Genomic DNA, 27,928 nt, shown 5'->3' on the forward strand with positions numbered 1-27,928 from the left:
ACGAAGCAGTGCAGAGAGACTCATCTTTTCAATGTTGCACATTTGTCATTATTGATCCATTTGTTCTCTTGTGAAATGGACTTTGATTAGTTTAGTTTGTTTCTACAGTCTATGACCCTGACAGGGTTCAGTCATGGAAATCCTGGAAAAGTTTTGGAATTTAAGTAAGTTATTTTGGAATCATAAAAATATAACAGGAAAAAATAATGGCCTCAAGCCCTTATGTAACTTGCGTCGTCTGCGTTTATGAAGAACCGGCTCGGTTCCTCTTGAGTTTGGAGCAACAGGCTAACGGGAAGAGCCAAGTTTAACACTTTTATATAAATGAACGAAATAGATCTGGCTCTAACCAATGCATTGCTTCATTGCACCGAGGGGTTCTAACAGTTTGACTCATTTACCATTGACATAACATGGTCGGCATGGCAACAGTTTAAAATTGTTTGCCTCTATCTATGTCACTTCCTGTCGGTGTCCAATAAGGAAGTGAAACTATAAACATCACATAAAATGGTCAAACTAAAGAAAGCTGGCTAAAACTTTGTCTAATGTGTCATATGTACTTCAAGGCTTTCTGTGGAACTTTACAGTAAAAAACAAATACTTAAATAAATAAAATGCACAGCCGCAACACATTAATGAAGAGAAATTTTGCAAATACTATATTTTTAGTTTAGATTCAACCAGATCTAACATTCTGTCTTATTGTCAACTTGGCAAAATGTGTTGAGTGTCTCCAGCCTCGATCTGTACTAAACAAGAAACAAACAGGACAAAAGAAGTTTGCAATGGAATTTATTTAAGGTTTGTGATCATTCCAGAGGTTAGTTCGTCTTTTTCTACTCCTGAGGTCGAGCTGCGAGGAAGAAAACATATGTCAGAAAATGGTCTTAAAAAGAGAAGCTCTAAAACAGCGGTTCTCAAACAACGGTCAAACCTCCCTGAGGCACATCCCCCTGTGTTTTCAATGTGAACCTGATGCTTTGGAGTTTGGTGTGAACCCGGCATTATGCTGAGAACCGTTGCTTTTGAAAACTATTGCGTTCTATATTGTAAATTGTAAATTGTTCGTGTTGTGGTACCTTTTACAGTGACATAACTGTCAAGAGTTGTTCCACTGTCGTGCGGCCGACACTTATAAAGACCTTCATTCTCTTTCGTCACATTTTTCAGTGTGACACTGCCCACGTTGCTCCAACTGGAAATCACAAGATGAGTGTTAGAAGGAAGATTCTGAACATTTGATGCTTATTTTATTCCCTCCCTACTTTCAGCTTAAAGTCTGCAATGATTTTATTTCCAAACTAACTGCTGCATTCAAAAAAGAAGTAGTTTACTTGAAGGTCACTGAGTTGTGCTTGAAGAACGTCTTCATTGACTCCTCCGGCTTGATTTCGCCCGTGGCTCTGTTTTTCCGTAAACAGCGCAGCGTGAGGTCATCCCCTTCCATCACAGGAAGAGGCGGGGCTTCCAGAACGTCAAATCCGACTGCACAAGAAATATACAAGGCTTATTAAGACGACCACCGCTGATGATCTCTTTAACGCAGCCGCTCATATCAGCTGCTTGTATCCTGCCACACTCTGGCCCACCTCCGCTCGGCGCGCTGGCTTTTCTGTGCTCGGGCATGAAAGTATACATGTGTTTCCCGTGACATCACACATAGTTCCGGCGGCCATTTTGAATACCAAAGAAGCATTATGCAGTTCGACAACATGCAACAATAGCTCTACTCAGGATGAAAATGAAAGACAACTGATTGACAGAGGCATTTTTATGAACTCATAATCATTGCTCAAGAAGAAAACAGTAAAAACACGTTTATGTGACAAAACCAGCAAATGTGGCTCAGACGTAGCAGTTCTGTCTGTCGAGCTACAGCAGGATTTACTAAAGATCTGCTTCACTCTGAAGACTAAATTAACACATCAAAGAGGAAACAGAAAGCCTTTCTCTGTGATTTTTACATGTCAACAGAATCTCAGTCTGATTCAGTGTTTAAGCTGCTCAAGACGCTAGCATGCTACTGGTTAGCAACTGTCAATCAATTGTCAATCGCTTCAACACTATAAACACATGTGTGGCTCACATCTATGACACTGAGGAAATACTACAGTAACAGCTCAGCTCTGACCTCTGTCACATGTTGTATCCATGGCTAGATGTTTGGAGTGTGGTTCAAGGCTTTCTCTTGGAGAGGTTGAAGAAGAAGAAGAAGAAGAAGAAGATCTTTATTTATATAGCGCCTTTCACAGACATATAGTCACAAAGCGCTTTACATGAGACAGTTGTACAGTCACTCCATACTCGGTGGTGGAAAGCTACGTATGTAGCTTCAGTTTCCCCTGGGGGAGACTGTCAGAAGCGCTTTCGCGACTACACATGTCTGCGCCAACGGACCCTCTGACCACCACCATTCACTCACACACATCATTCATCCTGGCCTATTGTGCATGTTTTTAGTGGTAGGGGAAACCGGAGTGCGGAAACCGGAGTGCCCGGAGGAAACCTACGCAGACACGGGGAGAACATGCAAACTCCACACAGAAAGGCCCCGTCCCTGGTGGGAATCGAACCCGGACCTTCTAGCTGTGAAGCGAGAGCACTAACCGCTGCGCTACCGTGCCGCCAGGTTGGAGCTGAGCTGTTGAAACTAAATGCTAACCAGTAGCATGCTAACATCTTGAGCAGTTTAAACACTAGTTTCTTCACATAAACTTGCGTCTCCAGGGTCTGTTTTTACAGTGATCTCTACTTTCATCCCTTAGTAGAGATATTGTTACATGTTGTAGTACTGCATAATTCTACTTCGGTATTCAAAATGGCCACCAAAACAACAAAAGTCACATGACTGAAAAGCATGTATAGTGGGAGATTAAGCCAAGGGAATGCAGCAAGCACTTGTTCAAGTCAGTAGTACACTTTTTTTTCCCTCCCTAAGCATCGCCCTGAGGCTACCGGCGAAAACACTGGCGCAAAGTTGTGTTTGTGCAAGATCGAAGCCTCGCTTTGACCAAGACTGTCCTTGGGCCAGGCGGAAGATCTGACTCTTAACCTGTGTCAAACCGAGAGTTATGTGGGAGTCAAGCATAAAATTAAGACCTTTGTCAAGATACTGATTGTAGTAAACCATTTATTTGACAAATAATACATAAAGAAATAGCAACTCCAAACAATGATCCGATAAGCACGAGGATAGGATAAAATCAAGGTGCAATAAATATTTGAAGTATTTTTAATAAGTTTTGTGGCAGAAAATGGAAAGATGTTCACAAACGATTTTCCTCATACCTGTGTTGGTCATGTTCAGGACGTTACTTCTTATTCCTGTCGTAGACTCGCACCAGAACAGGAAATCAGTCCAGGGATATCCCATCTTCACAGTACAAGACAGGAGACCCGAGGAGGACAACTCTGACCTTTCACACTCCTTTATAACGCCTGTCCATTTGTCAAATCTAAACATTATCATTTTGTCAACTTTAGAAAGTATAAAAGACACAATGAGGTTATATTCATGGCTGAGTAATGTGACTAACCCCTTTAACTTCCACTGGCTTTGGTCGTTGGGCAGCTGGCAGCCCATCGTCACCTCTTCATTGTGGAAAAACTGAGTTCTGTTGTGGCTTAAGACATTGATGGTCACTGGCGGCGACTCGTCTGCGGATATAAAAGATATAACACATCAGGATAATCAAAATTAAGTGATTTTATAGTCTGAGGAGCATGTGGCCTTCTTAGCGCTTGAATCACTTAACAGTTCTGAGCAGACACAGTCTTTAAATCTTACTCACCTTGGACCCAGATAAAATGATGCCAGGCGAGATTAAAGAGAGAGAGAGTGCCATCATCCCAGCAGCTGTACACTCCCGAGTGCTCATGGGTAATGTTGTTTATTGTGTGGTTTATGGGCTTCGATGCTCGCTGGCTCAGTACCACCTGTAATGGAAATTGTAGTCATGATCTACATGAGGGTTCCTGAATTAAAATTCACTGAGGTCCAAATTGGAAAAAAATAAATAAAATTTGTCAAGGAAAGGTCTGGAATATATGGGGTTAATTCAAGGTTATAGGAGGATTTTCAAGCCTTTATTAAATCCAATAATAATTATTGTGCTTTGAGTAATAATTCATTGAATCCTGTTGTTATTGTTTTTTATTCTATAACTACATTTTGGCTCCTAAATAGCTGAATGAACAGCCTATCAGATTGAAGGAAAAACATGAGAACGACAAATTATGATGACTGGAATTCTGCCATAATCAGAAAAAAACATAAAGGTGGATTCACATCATGTGACCTGTACACAATGGACCAATGCAGTGATGTGCTTCTCCTCTCAACACCCTGAGCCCTGCTTAGTCCAGGTTCAGACCAGGTTTTGCCAGGTCCCCTGTTTAGCTATCGAAAGATCGTGTTCAATAATTTTATTGCTGATGTGAAATACAGCCAATATTGTTCGGCGGACTTTCTGAGGGGTTTACATGTTTGGACTGTTAGATCAAGGGGGGGTTTGTGAGCAACAGAGGATGCAGCAGATGGGTTAAAGAAAAACAGATGATTTGTCCCAAACCGTCATGTCGTTTCCGGGGTTCCTCTTGGTCCAGATCAGCTGCAGGTCCATTTTGTCACTGTTGTTCTGTTTGTCGAGTCCAACTTTACACTGAATGACCACAGAGTCGCCTTCTCTGACGAACCAGGCCGGAGTCACTTCAAACCTGGTCACGAGTAAATCCCGGCCATCTCGCTCTGCAAATTCTTTAACCAAAATACATGCACTGGTTCAGCCATGGGTCTGTTTTTGACGAAACATTAAGCATTGAAACATTTCTTACCAGCTTGGGTCATATTAAAAATGTTGCTTTTCTGTCGAGTTGAAGATTCGCACCAAAATGGATCATATCGTCGAGTTTTAGAAACGGGAAGTGGCAGTGAGGGAATGGTGCAGGAAAGAACATCACCAGATCGCTCTTGGTTTGGACATTCTGTGATGCTTCCAGTTTTTTCACTTGCACTGTGGAAAACAACAAAGATAAAGGGGAAAACTACTACAAGTCCATACATTCAAGTGGCCATTGTAGGAAAACAGAGATGATAATTGAGAGCTGAAAGTTTGTACAAGGACCTCTCATCAGTAGAAATGGTAAGTGGTTGTGGCTCACGAACCTCATGATTTTCCACTCTGACTGGTCATTGGGCAGTTTACATCCGATCGTAAATGTTTTGTCGTAAAAATACTTTACTCTGCTGACTTTGAGAATCTCGAGGCTTGTAGCTGGAGAAGAATCTGTAAGACATTTATCAAGTTGTTTGGCTTCATAGATGGAAGGCAGTTTGTTTCACTGATTGGAAATATAACTTACCATTGACCCAGATTAACTTGTGAGCACTTTCCAGTGTTATTTGTGGGTGAGTGGTGACACCCCCACAGCTGTACAGCCCCCTGTCCTCAAGACTGACCGGGTTCAGAGTGTAGGAGATCCCTTTGGAGGATGGTATTGTGGGAAGTCTCTGTCAGATGAGATATTTTAGTTAAAGACAGCTAAATGCATGCAAAAACTGTGGACGGAGATGTATTACTTTTAACCTTCCGAGCACCCATAGAGACTTTCTGTGTACGCTTTTCTGTGTTAACTGGATGTTCCTCATATTTGCCTCATCATCATTATTTTTTAAGAAGTTTATCTTGGCTGTTTCTATCTCTTACCCCTCGGCGTTCCTATTGCTTCCCCCCAAGGTCTGCCGAGCCGACCCAGATCAGCGGCAATTTCAAACTGTCAATGAGCGGAGGTTGGTCTTTGAGTTTGCAGCAAATCTACTCAGAACTGCTCAAGGGTCTGCGGGATTTACCTTGAGCTCAGGGCAATGCAGATTAAAAATATGGATGGATGGATGGATGGATGGATGGATGGATGGATGGATGGATGGATGGATGGATGGATGGATGGATGGATGGATGGATGGATGGATGGATGTTGGATGGATGGATGGATGGATGTTGGATGGATGGATGGATGGATGGATGGATGTTGGATGGATGGATGGATGGATGGATTGATAATTGAAGTAGTAGACATTTTAGCGTCTTTTCTAATTATCGGAGTCACGTGTCAGTGGATCTACTCATTTTCTTTGCTTTTACATGTTTGCTCTTCCAATTTAAATGTTTTATATCCTTCTGTTTTTTATGACCTTGATCTTGAATGACGTTTGTGTTTTTTTGTTTTTTGCTTTGGTACCTCTATAGACGACATTGTTGTCTTCTCCAGATGTAGATTGAGCTTCTCTGTCTCTTCCAGGTCTGAGCCTGGGGACAGGGAACATCTGATCTCTACAGAGGATCCCACCGACAGGCTCCAGGGCTCAGGGCCATCCACCTCCATCTGCAGCTGCAAAACTCTGTCCTCTGTGGGCCTGGACGCATCGACATCTGCGGGCAAAGTCATAACCATAAAATGACAGCTATTTTAGGTAAAAAAATTCTGATTTCCGTCGACTTTTCACACTAGTTTGAGTAATTACAAGTTTTGAGAACAGTTTGTAGTCTACATGTTCTGAGTTGCTCTCCAAAGGTTTTCTACTTTTCTCACTTGATGAGTTCAAATTGATCACAGCGAGAGATGCATTTTTCTTTCTTTACCAAATGATTGATTTGTGATTTAATGCAATTTTGCGAAAACATATAACAGGTTGAGTTGAATCTTCCTCTCTGTGAAAATATCTTGTTTTCAAAACATCAGAAAATAAGAAGCTGGAGGAAGTTGGAGGAAAAGATTGGAGATTCCTGAATACTTCTTTAAAAGCTGACTGATAATTTATTGGCGCCTTCAGGCACATTAGGATTGTTTAAGTGTGGACAAACGTAGATTTAATTTCCCAAATGATTCAGGATAAAAACAACAAAATGGTCTAACCACCTTCTATGGCAGGGCACAAATTACAAATTACACTGAAAGCACAAGGACTTACCTTGACCTGGAGCTGGCTTGATACTCAGCTGTTCTCCCAGGCAGACGAGGCCACAAAAAACTGAAACGCAAACACAGATAGTTTTACTTTTAGTTATTAAATCATTCTAAAGATATGAAATTTGACTCACGAAGCAGTGCAGAGAGCCTCATCTTGTCAATGTTGCGCATTTGTCATTACTGATCTATTTGTGCTCGTGTGAAATGGACTTTGATTAGTTTAGTTTGCTCAAATTGCTGCCAGTTTGTACAGTCTGTGTCCTATAGAAGCATAAAGCCGTTCAAAGTTCAAAGTAAATATTGTAATGTTCTTTTAGGGACAAACTGGATAAACAATGTCTGCGTCACGGTCAGTTAGGCCTGGCTGGTGCACAAATCAGAAATAATTACCATATTACGATTACAATGTATTCTATGTTGTTTATATTTTACTGTTTGACATTAAAATAAACAAATATATTCAAAGAAGCTTGGGGTTTTGTTGCTTTGATTTGACGGTTCACTGTGCACATTTTAAACATTTGACAACAGCCTGTAACATGACCTGCTGAACTAAAACACCACAGTACGAGTACAAGCTGCCTGAGCTGAGACACTGCAGGCGAACAAGGAAAAAGAACATTTCATGTACATAGCTTTAAAAGAAATGGAAAAGAAATAAGAACCTATTCACATTCACACATATAATTGGCATATTGTGTAAAATCAAAGCAGTTGTAAATCAAAAATCACTCCATTTATTATACAATGCTCTCATTCTTCCATACCTAAATTATGGTGTGGTACTCTGGGGGAATAATTATAAAAGTACAATCCAACCCATTTTTATCCTACAAAAAAAAGCGGTCAGAATAGTCAGCTATGCAGATTATAATGCCCCAACAAATCCTTTGTTCATTAAATTAAAAATACTAAAACTACACGACTTAGTTGATCTTGGCACTGCTATTGTTATGTATAAGGTGCATAACCATAAGCTTCCTGAATGTATACAAGAAAGGTTTAAACCCAGAGAGACTGGCTATAATCTCAGAGGAACTCATATCTATCAGAAAAGAGCATTTGGAACAAACACCAAAGCCAGATGTGTCTCAGTCAGAGGAGTAAACGTCTGGAATAGTCTGAATGACACCTTAAAAAACTCAACATCCTTAAACGCTTTCAAAAAAATGTTCAAATCTGATGTAATTAGTAGTTATAAGGCACTAGCGCAAACTCGCATATAAACTCTCCTGTGTACATTATATTTTGTTTTTACGTTACATTATTGATTGATGTGTGACTTGTGCGAATTCATTTTGTAACTAATTGATACAGAAACATAATCATTTGTCCTCATCTTGCAGATGATAAAACTGCTGTAGACTCTAAGTTGCTATAAGTTGCAATAGGGTTTGGCTTTAGATAAGTGTTTCACTTCAGCCAAAACCCTTTTCAGTCATTGTTTCTGTGTTTTCATGTTTTGGAGTAAATCGTGTCTGTGTGAAGATACTGACTGAAATAAACTAAACTAAACTTAACTAAAACTAAACTAAACTAAACTAAACATTTGTTTTCAAATTCAATTATTTCCTGGAAAACGTCCAAATAATGAACAGAGCCTGGTTTCGATTCTGGATTTATTGTGTTGAAACGTTACATTCCTGTTCTTGTTAAAGCCACTTTTCATCCAAAAGTCTAATAAAATACAAACATTTATTTTGTTACAGGGTTTTTCATTGTTAAAAAATACCTAGCAATTGAAAGTAGCTTATGTTTTGCTGTGAGCGGCTCATCTCTCCTCAGACCTGACTTTTCGGGAGTGGGACGTCTCCAGCTCGTCTCTATGGAGATGTCACTTTAAATAGGCTGCGTCCTTGTCCAAATCCATTCTTTGATTACCCAGTGTAAACAGTCCAATCCAGAATGTTACGCTGTGTGCCTTTAAGTACAAGACCATACAAAAAAAAGGGTGACTTTAGGTTTTGAGGAAAATGCTTTTAACCTTTAACATGTCTATCTCTTATTAACTGTAAATCTCTGAAAAGAAAGTGATTCAGTGGGCTTATAAAACAAGCCAAAATTAGAGATATAGTAAATGATCTTTCCTTTATATCTTAAGCTGAGAATCTGAACTCCAAAATACTCCCGAAATCCATGCACTACTATTGGCCCTGGCACCGGAGATTGAGAACCGCCGCCTTACATATCTGGGGTTCACATTCGTCCGAGTACAGCATGAGTTGTTTCTATTTTAACTTGCCCCTCTCTGTTGACAGTGGAGGGTCACGCGGGACACACCCCTCTCTCCTGGATCATGAGCTCTCCTCCTCTGACGTTAAAGCGCGCGTCAAGTCAAGCCCCCGGCACTGCCCCCGACACGGCACTGTCCCAGAGGACCGGCCCCCGACACAGCACTGTCCCAGACACAGCACTGAGAGGACCAGCACTGCCCCAGACACAGCACTGAGAGGACCGGCCCTGCCCCAGACACAGCACTGAGAGGACCGGCCCTGCCCCAGACACAGCACCCAGAGGACCCCAGACACAGCGCCGAGAGACACCGGGCTGGTGGGACCGACTCAAGCAGGTGCTCATAAGGTAAAGTCAAGACTCAGTTTGAAACATGTGGTTATAATATTATATTGTAGGAGGAACTTTACTGCCTTTTGTAAAGCAATGGGTTCTTATTGCGAACATCTGAGTGTAGATCAGTGGTGGAAGAAGTACTCAATGTTCTTACTTGAGTAAAAGTACAGATACAAGAGCAACAAATTTACTACTACTACTAAAATTCTGCTTAAAGCTGATTTTTCCTGTTCAAACTGCAGGGGCGGATCTAGAAAAAAAATCTCGGGGTGGCAAGTAGGGTCAGGGATCATTTCTGGGGTGGCAACACATTTTACGATGTCGAATGTTTATAGCGGGGGTGTGCCAGTTTTTTTTTTTATCGCAAGGTAATTTTTCCCTTTAGATGCAGGCTGACCCAAAATTAAACAAATAGTAGCATTGTTCAAAATGCAAGTGGGGGGTTTCTAACTCAGGACTTTTGTAATAGAAAAAAAAATCATCATCTTTGGAGCCAAAGGAGTTGCACCTGGCTGCTTATTTAGCTCTAAAGTTGTTATAATTCTTTGTCCTGACATCACATGACAATGGGGTGGCAGGACCTTTACTAGGGGTGCCTACTCGGGGTGCCACCCCTCTAGATCCGCCCTTGTCAAACTCTGACAGTTTCTAGCTCTCACAATCTCTCCTGCACATCCCAATTGTTCCAGCAAATTAATCATAGTCAATCAAAGTGAAGCAGGACCAGCCCAAAAAAATACATTTGCACTAATTTAGATTCTAATTTTATCTTCCATTGCTCAATATAAAGATAAGTTGAAGACAATGCAACAAATTCTCTTTATTGCTGTGTTTACAATATACTCTGAGGTGGTAAAAATACATTTACTGTACAACAACTAAAAGTCTGGGCTAAATGGGGACTAAACTAAGGCTAAACCAGAGCGAAACTAGGTCTAAAATGGGTCTAAACCAGGGTTAAATGGGGTCTAAACCAGGTCTAAACCAGAGCAAAACTAGGTCTAAAATGGGGACTAAACCAGGTCCGGACCAAAAAGAGGTCTTTGTAATAATCTGTGTTTAAATCACAGTGGAAAACACTTTTACTTTAACTCCAAATCAAAAATGTAGTGGAGTAGAAAGTACAGATACCTGCTCTGAAAGTAGTTAAAAGTAGTCATCATAAAAGCTGCTCCAGTAAAGTAAAAGTACCCGCATGTCCACCACTGGTGTCCATGGTTTATTTATGATCCAAGAGGAGTTTTTTTTACTCACAAAGTCCAAAGCCGTTATGATACTTAAAGCTTAAAGGGGGCGTACACAATGCAGACTGTAAGTGCATTGTTTGAATCAAGGTATAGCAGGTATTTGTCAATTGGAAACGTAGAAGTGAGTATATATTTTGTGTGAACAATGCAGAGGAGAGAATAGTTTATACTTCACTCAACCACCTCAGTTCCTCAGCTTTAAATCTGCTCACACACTATAGCTATCACATAGCTTATGTTTTGACAACATCGGACCACTCTCCACTTTCCATAAGGTCATAGTGTGTCCTCAGACTCCATTGTTGCCTTCGCTGACTCTATTATTAACTAAATGCCTGTTAAAGCGGTTGTGTTCGCTTAACATCACAACACTGAGTCTAAAGAGTCAGAAATCGAGGTCATTCATCGAATTGTGCCCGAATCAAGGCCCTACACATCCTTTAAAAGCATTAAATTAGATTCAATGTTTTTTTCCACGCTGCAGCCCATAGTACATGGTGTGTGATGGAAAAACACTGGGCACCTCCGCTTGTATTTTTAGTGTTTGTGTGTGTAACGGAGAGGCTGCACCGGAGCTGGACGGCCAAATGCGGAGAGTGCGCTGGAGGGAAGGTGTGACAGGAGAAAGAATATCCTCTCATTGAAACAAAGCCAGGGATTACACTCCACGCGGCGCTGACAGCTGGCGATGTGCTCCGCCCATCTGTTTATGTCACGGTTTGTCAAAGCGTTGCCAGGTTTGGGAACTGGCTTATCTGCAGTGCTTTAGTTTGTCAGAATCTCACAAGGGGGGAGTGTTTGTGTGTTAACCTGAGTCTCATGCAGAGGCCAAAGTATTTACTCAAGTAGGAATGTACTAGATTAGTTTAGATGAGCATAATAATCCAAATGTTTTGTTCTTTTGACTAGTTAAGATGTAGTTGGGCATTTGTCCTGGATTATTTCACTTGTTCTGAGATGTTTCTGACTCGTTTCAATACATTTTATCTTTATTTGAAGTAAGTTTCTCTGCCAGTTGAGCAAGAAAAATGGTCTTGTCCCATTGGTAGTTTTACTTTCTTATTTAAAGCCAGATTTACCATAGAACCTGAGACTGAAATGTCCTCAAACTAGCTAAACAATCTTGGTCCGATCAGGAAAAAGGTCTAAATGAGTGAAAACCGCTCAAAACAAGATACATTTCCTCAATTCAAGTCATTTAAAGGGGCTAGATGCAAGTTTGCCATTTTATACTCACTACTGCCACCTCAGGTCATTCGTGTAACTGCAGCTTCTATATTAAACTCGTGCATGACGGCACTTCGGACCCAAATTCAAACCTTTTTGAGTGATTTTAGGATTTTAGAGGCAGTTGTGGTGAACAGGTCTGAGCTCATTCTACACTTTAGGACATGGAGGAACATGTAGGGGGAGGAAAATACATAGTTTTAACATTTTTAAACTCTGTATAGTCCCTTTAAGCCAATGCTTGATCTTACTCAAGTACAAGAAGTATTGAAACTATATATTTCTGTAGAAAATGGGCACGAAAGACTGTTTTAGGTCGGCCTGAAGCTTTAAAACCAACTCACAGCAGCTCAAGTAATTTTTTTCTACTCAAGTAAGAGTGAAGATGCTTCATTATAATGTTACTGAAGTAGAAGTAAAACGTTCTGATTGATATATTCTCCCCTGTGAGAGACAAAAACAACTTGAACAGAATTGTTAATGTGTGTTTTCTAAACTCATTGGTGTTCGACAGAGATGTGACCTCACTCTGGAAGAGTCGGGTCACCAAAAAGGCTGGTCAGATCATGGACTTAGATCAGAGGCACATCCTGTCCTCATGTGATCCGAACAGACGTAAAGAGTTTGTGTTTTTATTGGGTCTCGCTGGGACTTTGTGAACCTGTGAGCTGTTGTGGCACATGCTGTAAATATTTGTTCTGTTGTGTCTGTGTGGCCGGGTCGCTGCAGAGAATTGCCCTTCACTGGATGTTTTTATCTAATTCTCAGAGTGATGAGATCTTTTCTCTTCTCTTCTCTTCTCTTCTCTTCTCTTCTCTTCTCTTCTCTTCTCTTCTCTTCTCTTCTCTTCTCTTCTCTTCTCTTCTCTTCTCTTCTCTTCTCTTCTCTTCTCTTCTCTTCTCTTCTCTTCTCTTTTCTTCTCTTCTCTTCTCATCTAAGTGTTAAAAAAGTGTTTTGCAGTGCGGGAGTTTACTTTATTTGACAGAGACCATGTACAGGAGCATTAATCGCCGCAGACTTTACCTCTTGGAGTTAACTGTGTCTCTGTTGTGTTTTTCAGAGGACAGTTCACATCCGTCGCTGAGGCGTTTCCTCCGTTAAACCTTGAATCATGTCCGGTTCGGTGCTGGTGAAGTTGCTTCGTTGCGGCCGCACCGCTGTCTCCAAACAGGCCTTTCTCATCGTCAGAGCCTCGCCGGAGACAACGGCCACGACTCAGGTGATACAGAGACACTGATGTTGTGCTTTAACAAACATGCTAAAAAGTAGTTCTTAAAGCCTTTATTAACCCAAAAGGACAGCATGGTGACTGGGGGCTGGTTTATTAGCCCTACAACAAAGCACTTTAAGGACACCAAAATAGACATTCCTGCAGATTTTATGGCTGCAATATAAGTTTACGACTGCAATAGCCTGGTTTAGCCTTGGTCACTCAGATGAGCAGAAGGTCAAGCAGGGTCAGCAGCAGGTCACAGGTCACATACCTGACATAGAGCTGCTCTCCTACTTTAACCTAAAAGAACAGTTTATAATACTTAAAAATGCATTCATAAAAAGACATATATCCACACTGATCCTGTCTGCTGCTAGTATACTACCATTAGGTCTTAAATTTAGGATTATTGTAGTATTTTAGTAATGTATTTATGCATGCAATGATTTTCTCTCATCTTAGTTACTGCATAACCTCCTGGTCACAGGCAACAGCCACAACAGTCAGGCCTTTAAGACTTATTTACAATAGAGCATTAAACATTTTAGATAAAACATCTGTCAGGATGCACCATTGTGGAGTCTTGCAGAGGTTAAACTTCCTTAACTTTGAAAATGTTATTAAATTCTGCAACTTAAAATTAATATACAAATGTCTGCACAGCCAAGCCCCTGATGTTCTCAGACGGCTCATAGTTCCACTTGGATCAGTGGCTCCATCACACGAGGAGCTGCTAATGGAAATGTGAAAGTACCCGTTAGAAAAAAGACCTTTGGACAGTCGGCTTTTACCGTCCAGGAGCTAAACTTTGGAACTCTTTGCCTCCTGAGCTGAAACGGGACTTAGATCTGGGGGCTTTTAAAAATGAACTAAAACGTATTTTAAAAAGAGATCAAATCTGCAATCATTTTTAGTCTGCACTCAAAGCACTTCCTTTGTGTAATGTCAGAATTAATAAATTAATGTTACTGTAAATGTATTTTTTGTACTTTCTGTGTGAATTTGAAAAGCCCTTCTCGGGACGGACATTGCAAACTAGCCTTGGCTATAAATGTTGTAGTGTGTGGTGCATGTTTATTGTTCACACATGTCCCTATCAAATAAATAAAATTGACTTCTTGTCAATTACCTTTAATGCAGATTTAAGTCATGTTCATAAAAAACACAACATATGAAGCCTCCTATTTCTAAAGCAGACTCTGTTGAATGACTGCTCATCCTCCGTAAGCACAGTCCGGTAGCGTCACCCTCGTTCTCTCCGTCTGCAGTCGGCGGGTGGCGTTTGCGGAGCCGGGACCCGCGGCGTGAGCAGCTCAGTGCAGCGTCCAGTCACTTGGGAATCTTTCGGGATCTGGGACAATCGGATAGAGGAGCCCATCCTGCTGCCGTCCAGCATCCGCTACGGAAAACCCATTCCACAGGTGCGCCAGGTTTACCTCCACATAGAGGAAATGATGCTAAAGATAGAACCCACAGTGGACTAACAGACCCCCCCCCCTCTCTCTCAGGTGAGTCTGTCCCGCGTGGGCTCGGCCTCGGTGCTGGGGATGAGGAAACAGAACGAGGACCGTCTGAGAGTGGCTCAGATCAGCGACGACCTGCTCTTCTTCTCGGTGTTCGACGGACACGGAGGACCTCACGCTGCCGACTACTGCTGCACCTTCATGGAGAAGTTCATCAGGTCTTTACACACACGGACTCTGTAGTACCGGGTGGAAGGAGTTCTTCCTACACATTTACTTAAAGATGCATTATGCAACTTTTTATGCAAAGAAAGAAAAGTTTATATTTGTGCATATTTGACCCTGTAGTGATCGTTTGGAAGGTTTTCTGGTGAACTTTTTTTTCACAAAAAAGTTCCATAATGCACCTTGAAAGGGGCTGGATGCAAGTTGGCCATTTTATACTCACTACTGCCACCTCAGGCCAATGTGTAACTGCACCTTCTATATTAAGCTCATGCATGACGGCACTTCGAACCTGAAGTAGCAACTTTCTGAGTGACAGTGCAGGATTTTAGAGGCAGTTGTGGTGAACAGGTGTGGGGTCATTCTACACCTTAGGACATGGCTGGAACATGTAGGGGGAGGAAAATACTTAAATTTAACATTTTTAAACTCCCTATAGTCCCTTTAAGTAAAAGCAAAAGTATCAGATCAAAACTCCGCTTGAGTCCAAAAGTATCCACTTGTAAAGGTACTTCTGAAGTAAAAAGTCAAACATTTTTTAAGTATTGTTTTCAAACCACGACTCGACCAGGACTAAAGCAGGTCTAAACTAGGAATAACCCGGGTCTAAATTGTTTGCATATTTATTTATTTATCATTTTGGTCGAGACAGTGTATGTGAACGAACATGCATGTAAACACGCCACGCCGGATTGAAGCCTTGGGCTAATGTCCAGCCTTTGCCCCTCACTCACACTCTCAAACACACCCTCATTTGTCCTGGTCTATTGTACATGTCTTTAGTACACAGACACAGGGAGAACATGCAAACTCCACAGGAAGGCCCCGTCCAGGTGGGAATCGAACCCGGGACCTCCTCTGCACCACCGTGCCGCCCTTGGGTCTAAACCAGGGCTGTAAAAATCAGTGTTTAAATCACTGTTCAAAATACACTTTTACTTAAACCCCAAATCAAAAATGTAGTGGAGTACAAAGTAAAAAGTAGTCATCATAAAAAGGTGCTCAAGAAAGTAAATTACCTCAAATGTGTACTTTTTACTTCATCACTTTCCACCACTGGTAAAGACTGAATTTTAATGTTGAACCTGTGCCTGGTTTCCGGTTTCAGAGACGCGTTGGAGGAAGAGGACGATCTGGAGAAGGTTCTGAGAAGAGCCTTTTTAGACGCCGACTCAGCTCTGTACACACACCTCAGCTACTTCAACGACGGTGAGGCCACAGACACAAAACCACCTCTGTCCTAGACCTCAGTTCTCCACATCATTTATCCATCCTACGTGAGCCGCTTTAGATATTCTTCTAATGTTAGGGGAACAGGCCTTGTTTGAAGCAGTTAATATACGGTTATTATGGATGCAGCTCTTCACTTGTATTGTGATGTATAAAGTCTTGGTTTAGTCCTGGATCTTCCCATATTCACAGTAAAACACTAAATGCATCGGAAACACTTTACATTACGGGCCGGTAAGTCCGAGGTACTTACAGTGGTACTTACAGTGGTACTTACAGTGGTACTTACAGTGGGAATTCTAGGTACTTATTGTGGTACTAAAAGTGGTAATTAGGGAGACACAGAGTTACCCCTGTATCTCTCATTACTAAGATACAGTCGTAACTCTTAGTAATGAAGGTTGTACTTCTATTTACTTTAAGTGATAGTCTCTAGTACTTACAGTGGTACTTATTGGTAATTCAAGGATACTACAGCAGCAATTCATAGGTAGTAAATGTGGTACTTCTACAAACAGAAGTTATTTCTAGGATTGTGTGATGAATATAAAACAACATAAAACAGCATTAGGGAAAACAAGAAGTACAACCTTCATTATTAAGAGCTACCACTGTATCTAGAAGTATCGCAGTACATACCTTGTAATTCTCACTATAGCATCCTTTAAGTACCACAATAAGTACCTAGAATTACCACTGTAATTACCATCAGAAGAACCACAGTAAGTACAACTGTATACCACTGTAAGTACCACAATAAGTACCCAGAACTTCCTCTGTAATTACCATGTAAGCACCACCGCACGTAGCACTGTAAGTACCACAATAAGTACCTAGAACTACCTCTGTAATTACCATGTATAGCACTGTAAGTACCACAATAAGTACCTAGAACTACCTCTATAATTACCATGTAAGCACCACCGCACGTAGCACTGTAAGTACCACAATAAGTACCTAGAACTACCTCTATAATTACCATATAAGCACCACAGCACGTAGCACTGTAAGTACCACAATAAGTACCTAGAACTACCTCTATAATTACCATATAAGCACCACAGCACGTAGCACTGTAAGTACCACAATAAGTATCTAGAACTACCTCTGTAAGTACCATGTAAGCACCACCGCACGTAGCACTGTAAGTACCACAATAAGTATCTAGAACTACCTCTGTAACTACCATGTAAGCACCACCGCACGTAGCACTGTAAGTACCACAATAAGTACCTAGAACTACCTCTGTAATTACCATGTTAGCACTGTAAGTACCACAATAAGTACCTAGAATTACCTCTGTAATTACCATGTAAGCACCACAGCACGTAGCACTGTAAGTACCACAATAAGTACCTAGAACTACCTCTGTAATTACCATGTAAGCACCACCGCACGTAGCACTGTAAGTACCACAATAAGTACCTAGAACTACCTCTGTAAGTACCATGCACTTACCGGCCCGTAATGTAAAGTGTTACTGATTTTATTAAGTAGAACTAACCGTAGAAAACCCAGTGAACCCAAACATAACATCCCTGTATCGTTCTGTCATTTCTAACCGTGATGTGTTTTTTTTAACCCTGCGCAGCCTCGGTTCTGTCGGTCGGTACCACGGCCACGGTGGCGCTGCTGCGGGGCGGGGTGGAGCTGGTGGTCGGCAGCGTTGGAGACAGTCGCGCCATGATCTGTCGAAAAGGAGCGGCCAGAAAGCTCACCAAGGACCACACGCCCGACAGGAAGGACGAGAGGCTACGGTAACGGCTCTCACAGACAGCAGTAACGCGTTCAGATAATGAGGAGTCTGAAAGTGTAATAACATGGAAACTGTGGTCATTACGTGGACCAAGGAGACTCACGTCACCCACTCTATTTCAGTTTAACGACTCTGTTACCATAACCCTGACTGTGCTATATATATCTGCAATGGTCGGGTTTCACGGTGCGTATATTTAGCCGGTCAGGGTCCCCGACGTGTTACATAACCTAAAGGTCCTGTATTATGGTTTTCTGTCGGATGCATTTGCGTTGACATTTAAAGCCACACTGCAGAACAACTCTGAAAACCAAACATGCTCCTAATGTTCAGCTATGTGTTCATTCATTCATTTATTTGAATCATATTATAAGGGATGTTTCAGGATTTTTGACATAGGGCCTCATTTTCTAGTTACCCAGTGTTGCTGATTTCTGGAGATATTTTTTTTTGTATTTCATGCAGTTCTTATATTTGAAGAGTTTCGTGGCGCTAGGCTAATGCAAGGCTAGTGCATTTCTATGGTATCAGCTAGCCTGCATTAAAAAGTCTGACCCGCTCCACAGAACACCTGAGGCAAATCACTTATAACACCAGACTAACCATATAAATGTCTGTGTCCATAGAGTATTTTTTGGAATATAACTGACCTGCATCACATGAATGATCGCATTTTGAGGGACTATTTTCTAGCAGATCACTCCGCCGCCACGTTGCTTATACAACCACGAAGCTGATGCTGCTCAAGTTATTTTAAATGCAAAATGGTTAAAATGACTATCGACACAGACATTTATATGGTTAGTCTGGCGTTATAAGGGATTTGCCTCAGGTGCTCTGTGGAGCGGGTCACACTGTTTTTAATGCAGGCTAGCTGATACCATAGAAATGTGCTAGCCTTGCACCAGCCTAGCGCCACGAAAGTCTTCAAACATAAGAACTGCATGAATTACAAAAACAAAATATCTCCAGAAATCAGCAACACTCTGGATAACGAGGAAATGAGGCCCTATGTCAAAAATCCTGAAATATCCCTTTAATGGACGGATAACTATGCTTTAAATACACCTATTTAGCTCAGAACTCATTTCCATCCGCAGACCCATTGGGTAAAAACATACCACCTATACAGAACATGTACGACACAGGCCCCGGTACAGACATATGTACAGTACAAACAGTACAACATGTACAACAAACACAAAGAAGGCAAAGGGGATAACCTTTCCACACATACCAAATATACGCCTCACACTCATGCACACATACCTACACATGGTGAAACTATCACACAGTCTGTCCCCGAACTAAACCGCCTCCCAGTGGTCACAGGTTTGAAGAGGCCATTCTGTAAAGGTGCATTATGCAACGTTTTATGAGGGAAAAAACATTTGGTAAAGAGTTTCAACAAGTAAAGCCATAACCAACACAGGAAGTTAAGACTTAAAGACCCTTTATCTGATTTTATGCTTTCTTTGCTTTCTTTGTTTGTCAAGTTTTGTCCAAAGTCCTTCAAAAACTTCACAGGGATGAGTTTATAAGCACGTTCCTTTCAGGGTCACTGACAGTCACATCTAACCACAAACAGGAAACATATCTAACACTGAGCCAAACAGATTTTTACTGCCACAGGAAGCGCACACCATTTCATATTTCAAACTTTCAAACTACACAAATATCACTTTTGTGTTCAATTCCAACCAGTGAAAAAAGTGGCAGATGTTTTAACCTCTTAACTCTTGCCTGAACCGAGAGGATCTTTTTCCTCACGTCATCAGATTTTATTTTTCAGCATTTTTTTGTTGGTTATTCAACTCATCTTTGTAACTTGTTCGTCATTTTTTTTTGTCATTTTTTCGTCAATTTTTTATCAAATTTTTATTGGCATTTTTAGTCAATTTTTAGTAGTTTTTTTGTCAAATATATACCACATTTTTGTAATTTTTTGTCACATTTTTGTCATTTTTTTTGTCATTTTTTGTCCAATTTTTTTAGTTTTTTTGTCAATTTTTTCACATTTTTGTTAATTTTTGTCAATTTTTTGTCATTTTTTCCTCCATTTTTTTATCACATTTTTGTCATTTTTTGTCAAATTTTTGTCAATTTTTTGTCAATTTTTTGTCAATTTTTTGTCAATTTTTGGTCAATTTTTTGTCAATTTTTTGTCAATTTTTTGTCAAATTTTTGTAGTTTTTTTTTGTCAAATATTTATCACATTTTTGTCATTTTTTGTCATTTTTTAATCAAATTTCTGTCTTTTTTTGCTACATTTTGGTCATTTTTTTCGTCCATTTTTTGTCAATTGTTCATCAAAAAAAAAAGTGGCTGATATTTTAACCTCTTAACTCCCGCCTGAATCGAGAGGATCTTTTTCCTCACGTCATCAGATTTTTTTTCCATCATTTTTTTGTTGGTTATTCAACTCATTTTTGTAGCTTGTTCGTCATTTTTTTTGGTCATTTTTGGGTCCATTTTATATCACATTTTTGTCACATTTTTTGTAATTTTTTTGTCACATTTTGTCACATTTTGGTCAATTTTTTTGTCATTCTTTGTCACATTTTGTCACATTTTGGTCATTTTTTTGTCACATTTCCATCGTTGTTTTCGACTCAGTTTTGTCGCTATTTTCACAGCTTTTTTTCCAGAAGCTTTTGGACTGGGGTAAAGCCAAACTGGAGAAAATGTGCTCGGTTCAGGTGGGAGTTAAGGGGTTAAAGGAGTCGGTCTAAATCTGGAGTGTAAGCGGATGCGGGACAGGTGCTCGCCCTACTGTCCCTGTGGTCCCCGTCCTGTAGCTCAGCTGAGGGTTACACTTTGGAGACCACCCAAACACTGCAGTTATTTCTGCCTTTCTGACCTACAAACACAGATCACTTTCTGCTCTTTGAACTAAGTGGAGCCACAGAAAGCGTCCCATCAAGAAACTTCATCAACTTTCGGTCAGTGCGTTTAATGACCGTTTGTCCTCTGTGTGTTCAGGATCCAGAGACACGGCGGCTTCGTGACGTGGAACAGTGTGGGGCAGGCGAACGTGAACGGGAGGCTGGCCATGACCCGCAGCATCGGAGACTTCCACCTGAAAACGTGCGGGGTCATCGCTGAGCCGGACACAAAGCGCATCAACGTGAGACATTATATATAAACTAGTATCGTCATAGTCATACAGGTCATGTTCATCACAATCAGTCAGATGATGAATTGCAGTCGATGTGTTAGAAAGATACATTTACTTACTTGAATTTGTTTGATTTCCAGGTTAAACACGGTGACGACTCATTCCTCGCTCTCACAAGTGATGGGGTCAACTTCCTGATGAGCGACCAGGAGATCTGTGACATCATCAGCCAGTGCCAAGACCCCACAGAGGCCGCAGAGGTCATCGCACAGCAGGTGAGGCCCCTCCTCTGCACAAATCCAAACCTGTTCAATCCGGGAACAGTGGGCCTCATTCACGTTCCCACGCACACATTTGATCTTAGGAAGTTTTGCTGAAAATGTCCTTCTAGAAGAACAGAATCTCAGAACAGTCCGAATAAAAAAATCTGCTGTTATGTTCACGATCTGCTCCTGATGGAACCCAACAGTCAAAGTCATGTATATTTATATATATATATATAACTCGTAATAAATAATCCAATATCATCTGTTTTTTAAAAAGTGCACCGTCTTGATGAAATATAATTAGAATAAATACATATTCCTCAGTGAAAGAAATAATATGTGGTCTTTACTTGAACAAATCCAGGAAACCTTGAAAGAGACAAGTGTAATTGTTTTTAAGTTATATTAACTATTAATTTCTAGTAAAGTTTACTTTAACACAGTACACTGCAAAAAGTATTTAACTAGATCAGTATAAACATCTCAATTTGAGCATAATAATCCAAATGTTAGCTGTTTTGACTAGTTAAGAAGTTCTTGGGCATTTGACCTCGATTATTTCACTTGTTCTGAGACGTTTCTGACTCGTTTAGATACATTTCGTCCTTATTTCAGGTCATTTTCTTTGCCAATAGGGTAAGAAAATTGGTCTCATCTCATTGGCAATTTTACTTTCTTATTTCAAGTGAGATTTACCCTAGAACTGGTCTGAAATGTCCTCAAACAAGCAAAGTAAACTTGGTCCGATCAGGAAAAGTGTCTAAATGAGTGAAAACTGCTCAAAACAAGATACATTTCCTCAATTCAAGTCATTTAAGCCAATGCTTGATATTTACTTTTTGTAGTGTAGTGTTTAAATTAAAATTTCTATCACTAAACACTTGTCTCCAAGTGTTCATAACTCACGAGTTTCCAGTAATGTAACATGAAATACCAGTAGTGCTTAGTGAAATTTTCTTTTAGTAAATACTTGTCTTCAAGTCATAGTAACTCACCACTTTCCAGCAAAGTAAACTTTTATCATACCAGTACACTGGAAAAAATGAAATCGAATCTTAGACAAAAATGACTTAAAAGTGCTTGAAATAAGACTTTTAATGCTGCTTTTGATACAGTTTTGACTTGTCTTGAAACAAAATTGCCAATGGAACCAGACAGATTTTTCTTGTCTTTGACCATTTTGTCTCATTTCAGGGTTTTTTTGTCTTATTTTAAGCGTTTAAGTTAATTTCTCTTATTTTAAGCAAATTAATGTGCGTTAAAAGTCTTATTTCAAGTACAAATCAAGCTATTTTTCTAAGATAAGATGGTATTTTTCCAGTGTAGTGGTTAATTGAACTTTCTAGCTGCTGATTACTTGCACATTTCAAGTACATCTAAGCCTTTAGTTGAAGTTAAAGGGATATTTCTGGATTTTTGACACAGGGCCTCATTTCCTAGTTATCCAGAGTGTTGCTGGTACCTGGAGATGTTTTTTTTGTAATTCATGCAGTTCTTATATTTCAAGAGTTAAGTGGCGCTAGGCTAGTGCAAGGCTAGCGAATTTTTCTGGTATATGGTTAGTCTGGTGTTATAAATTATTTGCCTCAGGTGCTCTGTGGAGCGGGTCAGACTGTTTTTAATGTAGGCTATCTGATACCATAGACATGCACTAGCCTTGCACTAGCCTAGCGCCACGTAACTCTTCAAATATAAGAACTGCTTGAATTACACACAAAAATATCTCCAGAAATCAGCAACACTCTGGATAACTAGGAAATGAGGCCCTATGTCAATAATCCTGAAATATCCCTTTAACTCTTTTCCATGTCCCGTTTGTCTCACATCTGCTCGTGTTTCCCCCCTCCAGGCGCTGCAGTACGGCTCCGAAGACAACTCGTCCATACTGATCGTGCCGTTCGGGGCCTGGGGAAAGCAGCAGAGCACAAACGCCGTCTACAGCATGAGCAGGAACTTCGCCTCGAGCGGCAGATGGGCGTAACGTAAACACTCCACGAGATACAGAGCCAGCGAGAGCAAAAGCAAGAACCGGAGCATCGACTTCCGCCGTGTGACCCCGCGGAGCTCCATTTACACCACACCGGTCTGAAGGACGCCAAATGGACCGGCACCAAAGCCTTTCACATGACACGATATCCCCTCACTCCCATCCACTGTATCCAACAAACAGTGTAATCCTAGACCGGGTCCAGTTTATATCAAACACAGGACTTGGGGAAAGTGCAATAAAATACTGGTTAAACTATTGCTGTGGCTCATTCAACAAATAATAATCTATACAGGAAATGTGCAATATTTATTTAAAGACGTGTATTAATACCAGGGGAATGTAATTATATTGTTTTAATTTTGTATTGTAAGCAAAGTGTTATTTATGTCATTTCAGATTTTAATAAGTTGTAAATAAAATAAAGTGCCCTATTACCCTTTGTTTTGTCTTTTGTGTGTGTTATTGTAGTGAACCGGCTTTGAAGGTGAGTCAGGTTTAACCTCTTAACTCCCGCCTGAACCGAGAGGATCTTTTTCCTCACGTCATCAGATTTTTTTTCCAGCATTTTTTTGTTGGGGATTCAACTCATTTTTTTGTCATTTTTTGTCACATTTTTGTCATTTTTTTGTCCAATTTTTGTAAAAAAATTTGTCAATATTTTGTCAAATTTTTGTCATTTTTTTGTCACATTTTTATCACATTTTTGTTATTTTTTTGTCACATTTTTGTCATTTTTTGTAATTTTTTTGTCACATTTTTGTCATTTTTTTTGTCAAATTTTTATCACATTTTTGTCATTTTTTTGTCACATTTTTGTCATTTTTTGTCAGTTTCTTGTCAGTTTCTTGTGACATTTTTTCCACTTTTTCATACAGTTTTCGGCACTTTTTGTCAATGTTTTCTCACATTTTTGTCACATTTCCATTCTTGTTTTCGTCTCAGTTTTGTTGCTATTTTCACAGCTTTTTTCCAGAAGCTTTTGGACTGGGGTAAAGCCAAACTGGAGAAAATGTGCTCGGTTCAGGTGGGAGTTAAGGGGTTAAACAAGGACTTGAATTGTGCAGAAGGATGAAAAAATTCTACTTTATTACAGGGCAGGTGTTGGATCTTTTGGGGCCCAGGGCAGTTTCACATGGGGCCCCCCTTCCGCATTTTCTATGATTTTTAACCTCTTAACCCCCACCGGAACCAAGCACATTTTCTAGCGTTATTATCCAGGTATCCAGGCATTACCCAAATCTAAAAGCTTCCTGAAAAAAAGCATCAAAATAGCGGCGATAAACGAGACGTGAATGAGGATGAAAAAGCAACAAAAATGTGACAGAAAAACATCACAAAAGTTACAAAAACATCACAAAAATGCGTCAAAAAAGTGACAACAGAATTACAAAATCGTGACATAAAAGTGAAAACAACCACAAAAACAATGCATGAAAACACGAGGAAAAATCTTGGCTCAGTGTTGTAGGTCTTAGCTTTCAAATGAGGCGTTACACTGGCCTGATGTCCATGTCCGGCGTAAAAATAGCGACGGAAAGTGACAAAAAAGCGACAAAAAAGAAAAGAAAACGCTACAAAAATGTGACATAAATGCGGTAACAATGTGACGAAAAAGCTACGATAATTTCTGTAGGCCTTAGCTTTCAAATAAGGCGTTACGCTGCCCTATAAGCTGCAAACCAGGCATGTCTAAATGTACATCCAGTTACACAATGCTCAAACTTGGCTGTAAATACTGTTTAAGTGGCGCTAGCCCTCAGTTAGCTTAGCCTGTTAGCTTCTTCTTCGTGATTCCATTAGTGTGTATTGGTGACTCCGGTCCGGTGGCAGACAAGTTGCAATTGTGGTTTTCTGTCCAGACACACCAGGAGGCGATGAAAGACCCTCCAATCATCCCATTAACACTTGTTTTACCCCCACAGAGACTACGGAAAGGATTTATTAAGGTAAACAAGTTACTTAGTGCTGCTTTAAATACACAGTTGAATGTTTGAATGCACTGTCAATATGCGGCACTCGGGACACCCCTGCAGTCAAGAAGCTTTTAGATTTGGGTAAAGCTGAAGTGGAGACAGTGTGCTCGGTCAGGCGGAGGGGGATTAGAGATCAAACAGGTTATGTCGTCATCCAAATTGATTGCAAAATTAGCCTTTCTGTGTCGAGCTGGTCAATGGATGTTTTGTGTTGCAACAGTACAGTCCAGAATGTTACGCGGTGTCCCTTTAAAATAAAGAGACCATTTCAGATGCCTGGCAAGTACGTAGAGTGGCATTATGAGCATCTCCAAAAGCTGCGGCTCTTGTGTCACGCTCCCGAAATGAAGAGGGTGGAATCTGTTGGTGACGCACGTGAGGAGTGACCACTGGCCCCAGTACGTTCCCATCACGTGAGCTGCGAAAACTCAAATTACTTTTTCAACTTTCATCTGAGAATGTGTTTACTGTGTCTTTTGGTTGCAGGAAGGAGTGACCCGTGACCCCCTCGTGCCGACTTTGGACCCCACCGGCTCACGAGACGTTCAAGTGTTGACGGTAAATATAGACAACGTTCTCCAGATGCCTCCGCTTGACCCTTAAGGTGACCTTTAACTCACCACAACAACATCAGCAGAGGAAGCGGGACAGGAGAGAGCCAGACGTTTAGCTCCCATCTGAACCAAACGCATTCTCTCCGGTTCAGCTTTACCCAAATCTGAAAGCTTCTTGACTGGTGCTCACAGTCTATAGGCCAGAGTAGTGGTGCATTTGAAAGCTAAGACCGCGTTGTTATCGTGTTGTTACTTTATTGTCGCATTTTTGTCACTTTTTTGTCACTTTTTTGTAAAAAATTGTATCACTTTTTGTCGCATTTTTGTCACTTTTTGTATCACTTTTTTGTCACTTTTTTGTCACATTTTTATCATTTTTTTATCACTTTTTGTCACTTTTTTGTACAATTTTTATCACTTTTTGTCACTTTTTTATCACTTTTTGTCACTTTTTTTATAACATTTTTGTCACTTTTTTGTAAAAAAAATTATCACTTTTTGTCGCATTTTTGTCACTTTTTTTAATCACTTTTTGTCACTTTTTTCTCACTTTTTTCACACATTTTTGTCATTTTTTTGTCACTTTTTTGTCAAATTTTTTAATCACTTTTTGTCAAATTTTCATCACTTTTTATCACTTTTTGTCACCTTTTTGTCACTTTTTTCTCAAATTTTTATAATTTTTTGTTGCATTTTTGTCACTTTTTATCACTTTTTTGTAAAAAATGTTTCACTTTTTGTCACTTTTTATCACTTTTTTGTAAAAAATGTTTCACTTTTTGTCACTTTTTGTCACTTTTTTGTCAAATTTTTGTCACTTTTTTGTTGCATTTTTGTTGCATTTTGTCACATTTGTTTTTGCATTTTTTTGCATTTTTTGCATTTTTATCACTTTTTTTGCATTTTTTTTTTCTTTTTATCACTTTTTTTTAACTGTTTTATTGCATATTTGCCATGTTTTGTTGCTTTTTTGTTACTTTTCTGCCACATTATTGTCACATTATTGTTGCGTTTACGTCTCGTTTTCATCACTATTTTGGCACTTATTTTCACTTTTAATATAAATCAAACTTGTGAAAATGCACTCGGTTCAGGTGGGAGTTAAAAGGTTAAATACTCTCCAAACAGCAGTTTCAGTGATGGTGCTGTGGCGCCCTCTAGTGGTTGCGGTTGCAGCACTTCACTCTTCCTCCTATACGTTTGGGTTTTTATATAGTTAAAAAACGCAGGTGATGTGATTTATGGGGCACATAAATACACATAAGATATAGCTCAATAAAATAAAAAAGATCGACTTTCCCTTCACAAATCAGCTCATATACAATATTTTCAAGCCAATGTTGACATATCCAATATTAATCATTTCCAACCAAGTCGTTTGATTGTGGAGCTTTTCTCTTTTGCGCAATAGGGGGAATTTCCTTTCACTGTCGAGCTGCTGGAACTGTCCCGTTTCCAGTAAACATCATGTAAATCCGTTACATAACAGGAGTGAAAGTGAAAGTAAGATATAACAAAGCGCATCAGTGCAGACCGAAGCAGAACAAGAGCAGACTTCAGACTTCGCTGGGACATAAATCGGACACATCATGGCTGGTAAGTACAATGAAGACTCTGATCAATGTGCAAATAGCTTTACAGTTTCCAGTGGGTGCGTTTTTGTCGGAGTTGATCTAATTTTAGTAACTGTATTTCGTATTGAGGTAATAGGTGTAGATGTTATATAATGCAGCCTAATGTGAAAGCACAGTATTGTAGATATGCAGAATACAACTTTTTTTTTTACTATTCTTGTAAGTACAATAGCATTCAAAGTACACAGAGGCTGGACAAGCGAACATCATCTGTCACGAGTTAGATTTACATCTTTCAGGTCAGCCGTGGAATCTACAGTGTCTCATTATGTTTACATTGCATGAACACATACAATTTGCACAAAGTTATTATTGGAAACGTTACTTCCCTCCCTTAAACACCTTTTAGGGCTTTGAAAAGTATTCTCTCCTATACACTCTAGGCCTATCCTTATCCTTTATCTGGCTAGTTTCATCATCGTGGGCTGTAGCGCCCCCAAGTGGCCAGGATAGTCCTGAGCAGATGGTAAAAACATCCTATTTTTATTATACTGA

At 40.1% G+C, this 27,928-nt stretch overlaps 2 protein-coding genes across 3 annotated transcripts in view; one reads left to right on the plus strand and one right to left on the minus strand.

The window, feature by feature from the left end:
- LOC306980509 (uncharacterized protein) overlaps positions 1–7,143 on the minus strand; it is a 38,895-nt gene extending 31,752 nt beyond the window's left edge. For both annotated transcript variants that reach the window (XM_079579936.1, XM_079579937.1), the window contains exons 1-11: positions 7,101–7,143; positions 6,971–7,030; positions 6,241–6,431; positions 5,365–5,512; positions 5,168–5,288; positions 4,837–5,015; positions 4,575–4,759; positions 3,795–3,939; positions 3,540–3,660; positions 3,292–3,458; positions 1,338–1,488 (exon numbers count right to left, since the gene is read on the minus strand). In XM_079579936.1, the coding sequence (XP_079436062.1) occupies positions 1,338–1,488; positions 3,292–3,458; positions 3,540–3,660; positions 3,795–3,939; positions 4,575–4,759; positions 4,837–5,015; positions 5,168–5,288; positions 5,365–5,512; positions 6,241–6,431; positions 6,971–7,030; positions 7,101–7,140 (1,508 nt within the window). In that variant the 5' untranslated portion in view covers positions 7,141–7,143. The remainder of the gene's footprint in view (positions 1–1,337; positions 1,489–3,291; positions 3,459–3,539; positions 3,661–3,794; positions 3,940–4,574; positions 4,760–4,836; positions 5,016–5,167; positions 5,289–5,364; positions 5,513–6,240; positions 6,432–6,970; positions 7,031–7,100) is intronic.
- A 2,318-nt stretch (positions 7,144–9,461) lies between these two features.
- LOC306980528 (protein phosphatase 1K, mitochondrial-like) lies at positions 9,462–23,558 on the plus strand. The gene is made up of 9 exons (XM_079579957.1): positions 9,462–9,549; positions 13,072–13,230; positions 14,493–14,645; positions 14,733–14,905; positions 16,021–16,121; positions 17,734–17,899; positions 20,881–21,025; positions 21,157–21,291; positions 23,132–23,558. Exons 2-9 carry the CDS (start codon positions 13,123–13,125, stop codon positions 23,261–23,263), a joined length of 1,113 nt encoding a protein of 370 aa, XP_079436083.1. The 5' UTR covers positions 9,462–9,549; positions 13,072–13,122; the 3' UTR covers positions 23,264–23,558.
- The last annotated feature ends 4,370 nt before the right edge of the window (positions 23,559–27,928 follow it).

This window comes from Gobius niger (assembly GCF_951799975.1).
Source record: "Gobius niger genome assembly, chromosome: 21".
NCBI classification, from domain to species: Eukaryota; Metazoa; Chordata; class Actinopteri; order Gobiiformes; family Gobiidae; genus Gobius; species Gobius niger.